The sequence below is a fragment of the Prunus dulcis genome, chromosome 5 (genome assembly GCF_902201215.1).
Source record: "Prunus dulcis chromosome 5, ALMONDv2, whole genome shotgun sequence".
NCBI lineage: Eukaryota > Viridiplantae > Streptophyta > Magnoliopsida > Rosales > Rosaceae > Prunus > Prunus dulcis.
The window spans coordinates 12,866,884-12,874,604 of NC_047654.1; the positions used below are offsets into that span (position 1 = coordinate 12,866,884).

Below are 7,721 nucleotides of genomic sequence, written 5' to 3' on the forward strand. Positions count from 1 at the left end.
TTTGGAGTCATATGCGATTGAATTGAAAACTCTAAAAATCCATTTTTGAATCAGAAAGAATTTTTAACAAAATTCAATGGTTTCCAATGTACGGCTACGTGAATGAGTTACCTCTAATTGCTAATTGATTGCTCCATTTTCGATTAACTTGAACATTGGCTTACTTGTATTTGTATAGGTACATATATAGTTGTGTGTGACGGTCACATTTAAGTATTTTTCATGGTCATAGGTAACTGAATTCTGAGTGGGGATTAATCCCACTTTTTGGGTGTGGGGACACCTCATGATATTTACTATTTAAAAAAAAAAAAGCTCAAATCAACAAAGTATTTGAAAAAGGCAAAAAAAAAAAAAAAAAAAAAAAAAAAAAAAAAAGAACAAAAGAAGTTAGAGGAGCTTCCTAATAAAAGATAAATGTTGGAAAACGTCATGAAGAATCAAATTATGTTTTAATATTCATTTGAAGCCTCCATTCCACCACCTACATATTCAAATTATAAGGAAATCGTCCGTAAAGTTTGGGGTATGAGCTACACGGTATTCAATTACTCACGAAAAATATTGTTTTATCAAACATGGCATCGCATGTTATGTTCAGCTGTTAATCTGGACCGTATCGATCAAACGTATTTTAGTTTGCAGATTATCAGTTTGACAAATTAATTATTACTAGCTAGCTAACATGAAGGTGCTTTCACAAGTTAAGGAAACCTTCGAATTAAAGTGAACCAAATTGTAATTCAGTTATTTCTTATAATTCTTACTCTTAATTTTTCAGCTTCGCCATTTGCAGAAGTACATGACCTTTCATTTCATAGATTATTGTTTTTCCACAAGGTGATTCTCTAAATTACTCTACTATGCAGAGAAGAAAATCGAACTCAAATGTGAAGGGACGGAAAAACTATCTTAACTAACTAACCTAAATCACATATATTATATTACAATTGATAAACAATAACCATGGACGAATATATTCAAGATTGCAGAAACCCAATGTCAACGACTGCATGCATGCTTCAAGGTTCCTGCATTATTCTAAATATATGTATGAGTATTTCCAGAAGGACATGCCTACCGGTAAAATTAATGAATATTAAAGTAACCGAAATCCCATAAACAAGTTTTGTTTTGTTGGCCCGGTCAAGGACTATTAGCTTAATTAAGTGGTTGTTGGAACCTGGTGTTGCAACTTGCAAGCTTAAGAGGCGGTCCCCTCCAATCATCTTGTGAGTCGTGACAATAAATGAAGAGTGTTGTTAAATAAATCTTAAAATTAACTGAGTACACCTTATGATTTAAGTAACACCATATTTAACTACCAAAAATACCCCTAGTACACCCTAATACACTCTATCACACAACACGCTAATACCAATCCTAAACCAGGTTTCTCTTTTAACATGAATTCATGCCCTCTTTTTAAATTTTGGATTTGCTTTAAAATCTTTAATTTTCTAAGTTGGTGTGAGAGTAGATTTGCTTGCTCCTTCAATTCAAAGCTTGATTCTTGTAAATCCTTATGATATTCTTTATTTATTTCTTATTTTTGGATTGAACTTATTGCCCTCCAAATATATTCTACATTCTATCATCTTCTGAAAGTTTTATGGGTTCCTTTTCTTTTTTCTAGGTAAAATAAAAGTGCTCAACACTTCTTCTACAGAGCAAGAAACCATTCATTAATTGTTTGTAAAACTTTGTGGTCATAACTCCAAAAGAATATTTGTCCTTATAGATTGAGCAGGGTGTACTTATTAAAATTATATTTGTTTCACAATTCAATATATCATTTTTGATCATTTTATATTAGAATAAATTAGTAATTCAATAAATAGTTTGGTTGTAGGGTGTACTCAGTTAATTTTAAGTAATTGGATACCGACTTGACCCTTGAAAATTAAGATAGCTGTCTTAGAGATATGATTTAATAATAAAATATTATCTGTTAACGGAATCTAGCTCAATGAAAAATGATCTTAATTTGCATATTAGTGATCTCATATTCGAACCTTCATAATTTTGACAAAAATAAAAATAAAAATCATAAAATGTTATTTACGGCCTAGGTCAAAAACTCTATAAATTGAAGCCTCCGCCACGCAAACACAAACAAGATACAATGTTCTCAATCAAAAGCATTCAACTTTAGCACCTCTACAAGTTCTAAGTTTTCTTCAGTTTATTATTCATCTTTTAGTCTTGTAAGTTTTTTTCTGCGTACTTACAATCTTTATTTTGTTTTCTAACTCATTTTAAGTCTTGTAATAGAAAGCATCACATTTAATAGTTTGCAATTTTGAAATTCACAAAAAATTTGCGTCAATTCATGGACTTCTCTAAGGCCGACCAATTCCGTAGCAACCGCCCCATGCATACATTGATACTGGTCAAGACAAGTCACTTTCAGGAGGGTAAAAATATCAAACCTGATTAATGATTCCAAGAAGAAATAGTATGAGTGAAACAAATGAAAAGATGGACAAAGGAAGCAAACTTTCAATTATCAACTCGTGTAAGCTATCTAGGGCAAGTAGGAGGTAGACACGAATACCGAAGGAAGTTACTTAGGGCAACTTGCTGATACAGTAAGAGAATCATGTCGTTGAAATTCCCTGTCTACTCGTAGAAATGACGTTACAGCACGAATGTTTCGGCGAAACATGTTCAAATTAAATTCAGCATGAACCTTCCAATGGGCAGAAAGAGGGCTGTATGTTTAGTTTATCAAGTTAACGTATCAATTCTGACTGACACATTCACATTTACCCACATCACCATCAAGAAATGTCAAAAATCAAAATGACAAGACGTATGTGTCGTAATAAAGGCTATTTATGCCCTTTAGGAGTGCGTAGAGAGACTTTGAATAACAGACATATTATGTAATGTAAACTTAAGGTCGCTACGTAAAAATGACGTAATTAAATACGTTTTCTTTTTTTTCTTTTTCTTTTTTTGTGATCAAGATGTAATTAAATACGTAAACAACTTATATTGAGTGATTATATAGTGGGGTGTGTATGACCATTGAGTTTAAATAATATTTTGATACCATGAGTAGAGAGACTATCATAACATTACATTATTATTACTAGCTCCTTGCATGTGCCAATTGGTTTTATTTTTTATTTTTTTTTTATTTTTAAAAATAAGAAAAGATAATATGGGTAGTTATGTTCCATAAAAGTATGACATATTATATGATTTTATTTTTATTTTTATTTTTTTAATATAAAAAAATATGAATTTACCATATTATCCTCATTTAATTAATAATTTCAATTCTTATTGTTTGAATTTGATTTTCTAGTATTTTTATTTGAATCTAAATGGGGGGTACTTTCTTATTTACATTGTAAACTTAAGTAAATGGAGTAATATAAAAATAAATAAAAGTAAAAGAACAAAGACATTTACTTAAATATTGAAAATGGAAATAAGGTAATCTATACACCAGTTGAGCAAATGGGCAATTTGAAGCACCTACAATAGTTTTTCTGGCGAAGGGAGGTGCAGCTGCACCTCCTTGCCTTTAATATGCCCACCTCTTGAATTTAACTAATATTTTGATACCATGAGTAGAGAGACTATCATAACATTACATTATTATTATTATTATTATTATTACTACTAGCCCCTTCACGCATGTGCCAATTGGTTTTATTTTTTATCTTTTATTTTATTTTTAGAAATAAGAAAAGATAACATGGGTAGTTATGTTCCATAAAAGTATGACATATTATATGATTTTATTTTTAATTTTAATTTTTTTAATATAAAAAAATATGAATTTACCATATTATCCTCATTTAATTAATAATTTCAATTCTTATTGTTTGAATTAACTAATGACATTTTCTGGTATTTTGAATATTTCACCATTCTCTATCTTTTGCTTTATATATATAGATTATGTAACAAAAACTTAATAATTTTCGATTTATGTGTCATTATACATCTCATCTGAAAATTACCATGTGACTTGGCAAGCCGTGAGGAAACCAAATGAAACTTGAACTAATCAACTCAACGACTCAACCAAGGGGTATGACGACCCATTCCAATATCTTGATGGCAGCTACCCATAACCCATCATATATAATTTTTCTCTTGCTTGACACATATTGCGGTTTAAAATAATAAAAAAAAACCTATACTTTAACCATAGACAATTAGCAAAACTTGTTGCACACAAAAACCATGTGTTATGGAGAAATTAATATCTGGGGTTTGCATCTAGCCAAGTGTTAAACTGGGATTGAACAAACAAGACTTCCAGGAAGCTCACTCAACCTACCACCACTCACAACATGGCATTTTATCCTCCAAATATAAACTACATGACAAAAACCTCCATTATCTTATAAATGTTCTTCTTGATCTTTCCTTAAAAAAAACCCCAAAATATATATATTTTTTTTCTCCCATCAGTTGTCTTTTATTTACTCATTTTGCATTGAAACATATGTTGATAGTTTATTATTGCTATATTTTTATTTTCTTCTTTCCCTTATCTTGTTCTCCACTAAGCCTACCTAGCAAGTGTTGCTGTTGAAGACAAAAAAAGAAGTTGCCCTTTCCATTGTCTCCATATGACTTCCTTAAGAAAACTCATTATCTTTTTTCAAATCCATCGGCGCATGAGAGTTGACAATCTCCCATATTATTAGGAGTATATAAATGGGCATGGGGCTTTGTGCTTTATAATCTCCTCACATCTCACGCTCTCAAACCCTACCCAGAGATATAAGTCCCCGGCTCTGCTCCTCTGCCTCTCAACCCAGAAAGCTTCATATTTTCCTGCAAAACTTTCAAAAATGGATGTCATAAAAGGGAAGTGGAGCAAGAACTTGATTGCCAAAGCATGGAGGAGATGCAGCTTACAAAGAGAGAGCAGCAACAAAGGGTTCAAGCTCAGCTCACTGACCAAGAGCAAGTCATGGGATTGCAGCTTCGGTAATAGAAAGAAGAGCAAAGGCCAAGTAGCTCCAAATGGGTGCTTTTCGGTTTATGTTGGGCCTCAAAGACAACGGTTTGCGGTGAAGACGGAGTTTGCGAATCACCCGTTGTTTAAGATGTTGTTGGAGGATGCTGAGAATGAATACGGGTACAATTGGGAAGGGCCGATTTTGCTTCCTTGTGATGTGGATTTGTTTGTCAAAGTGTTGGCTGAGATGGAGTGTAGTGAGAAGGATGTTGGCACTCCAAATTGCGGGTTTGTTAATTATGGTTCTTTGATACTTCGTAGCCCGGCTCGTCATCTAAGCTCGAGTATTAACAACGGTTATGGTGGTGCTTATAGATTGCTTAGTCCGTCGAGAATGCTTAAGATAAATCAATTTTAAAAGATGTATATGGTCATCAATTTATCACTGTTGGTGGTTAATTTTGTTGTAATTCAAGCACTTTTATAGAGAAATGCTATATAAACATAGATCAGAAAAATATTTGAAGAACCACGGCTAAGTGTGTTGTGGTGATAAACACATCAAAATTCCTGGTTCACTGAATTATCTAAATATACAAAAAACTGTGTTTGTTTAGTTGTTTTCCCTCTTTTAATTTTTATGAAATATTTCAATTAGATGAGCAACCTATGCTGCTAGTTCGATTTTAACATGTTGGTTTTGTTTGGACTAAATGATTCTCTCAACAAACAAAAAAAAGAGTAAAGGAATTTTGTGTCATAAACGAAAAAGAATTTTACGTTTATTTTTTACCATTTCACACAAAAATACTACATAGACATGTCTCATACATCTATTTTGAAACTAGGGAGAAACACTTCAAATTAGTGATACATTTGAATGAAAGATCATTGAAATCCTGTATATTTCAAACAACAACTAAGCATATTTTCCCCTTCTTCTCCTCATCTCCCTTCTTTTTCTCCCGTCTTTTCCTTTCCTCTTACCCCCTATTCCCTTCCCCAGATAATCTAGATCTGTTTGGATGTAAGTCTGTTTGTCTGTTTGTTTTATTTGATTGTTTTTGCAATGTTCTAGGTGGCTGGTGTTGTCTTTATCTCGACGACGGCAACAATAGTGACGATGGATTGTGTTTCTCCTAGAGAAAGTTATAATACCTGGCGGCTGATGTTTTGTCTCTGTTTCAACAGCGGCGGCAGCAGCTACGCTGGTGGTAGTTATTGGGATGTGATGCTCTTCTTTACTCTGTGCCGACCAAAGAACTATGCTTGGTTATAAGAGGTTTTCTTTGTTTGGTTCTGAGTTGAAGTGCAGTGTTTTTCAGGGGTCTTTTTACTGTTGTTTATGTGTTCCTCCATCATGTTATCTCCTAGTTTCTGCTATGATATACCTTGCAGTTTGTGTGGGTGTCAAAAAACTATGATTTTGCTCATAGAAGACTTCTTTTTACAGTTGGGATGTTCTACGGTCCTCTCATGTAGGTCTACTGTGTTAGTCTATAGTTGCAGTTCTCGTCGGAGGTCTATGTGTTAGTTTTTGTTTTTGATTTGTTCTTTTATTGTAATGGTCCAAAGTGACCTGAATTGGACTCGCGTGTTAGTCCATGACATGTGTAGTACTCTTTCCTCTCATGGGGTTTGTCCCATGAGGTTGTCCTATGAAGGTTTTAACGAGGCCACTATATCATGTCGTTCTTTGTACATCTTTGATTCTATGAATGAATAATCTTTCTAATAAAATAAAAAAATAAAACTAAGCAATTTGTTACCGAGTGAAATTACTAGAAATAGGGAAAGCATCCTAAATTCTCAAAGATTCATATTTAAAATAATTTGTCATGAAAATCATTGAATTATATAGTTGAAATGATATCTACTATTGTAATTAATTGGTCTATTTTCAAGGAATAAACAGTTAATAGACTGTATATCCATAAAATTAACGGTCATAAACAGTTAAGTTTGCAAAAATATATGTTATTAAAAAGAATTGTCATGATATCTATTTAAATATATTTGATGAGAACAATTTTGAAATGGCATACAATATTCATGTCTATATGGTCATAGATTAAATGTGAATGTATTTCATGCCAAAGTCATAGCAAAAACGTCAACACAATCTACGTGCCTCCATAGTCCACATGCTAGTTTGTTTCCCTATTTTAAAAAGTAACTCCACATATAATTTTCCTCCCCCTTGTCTGCTCTTATCAAATTGTATTTTTCTTGTGTTTTTCTTGTGTTGTGAAATTAATTTTTTTCTGCATTTGGACACGTGTTCATATAACTCTATAATATTTATCCTTTTATCGTTTTTTTTTATTCACTGAGCTGCAAAGTTATAACTAACACATCAAGTGGCCCTCTCTTGTATCCCTAATGGATAGTGGCTGGAAAAATCCATGTAGGTGTTGGATTTGCCCATTCGCTCTCTATCATTTTAAAAGGTGTTATCAAGGCGCACCTCATGAAGTGCATCGATTTGAGGCCTCCTGAAATCGCATCAAGGCACCATTTGTTTGACAAGTTACACGATTAAGGCACCCGCTGTATTGCAGAGGAGCTGTAGAGGTGTGTCGCTTATGGAGGCTCTGGTTCACAAATGAAGAAGACAACCCTATTTTTAATTTTCACAAATGACGTAATCCTTCGTTTATGTTTACACTACTACGTTTTGCTATTTGCGCGACAAGATTTTGTGCGACGAATACAAGTTCGTCGCGCAAAATGCAATACAGCGACGGAAAAAAAGTTTCGTCACGCAAAAAATTGAAAACTTGCGCCA

At 33.0% G+C, this 7,721-nt stretch overlaps 1 protein-coding gene across 1 annotated transcript; it reads left to right on the forward strand.

Moving 5' to 3' along the window:
* Window positions 1-4,777: 4,777 nt before the first annotated feature.
* Window positions 4,778-5,351, forward strand: LOC117629066 (auxin-responsive protein SAUR71-like). The gene has a single exon (XM_034361586.1). It carries the CDS (start codon window positions 4,824-4,826, stop codon window positions 5,349-5,351), a length of 528 nt encoding a protein of 175 aa, XP_034217477.1. The 5' UTR covers window positions 4,778-4,823.
* Window positions 5,352-7,721: the final 2,370 nt, after the last annotated feature.

What these genes read in the sequence shown, in the direction of transcription:
- LOC117629066 (XM_034361586.1), top strand. Translation starts at nt 4,824, where the DNA reads ATGGATGTCATAAAAGGGAAGTGGAGCAAGAACTTGATTGCCAAAGCA.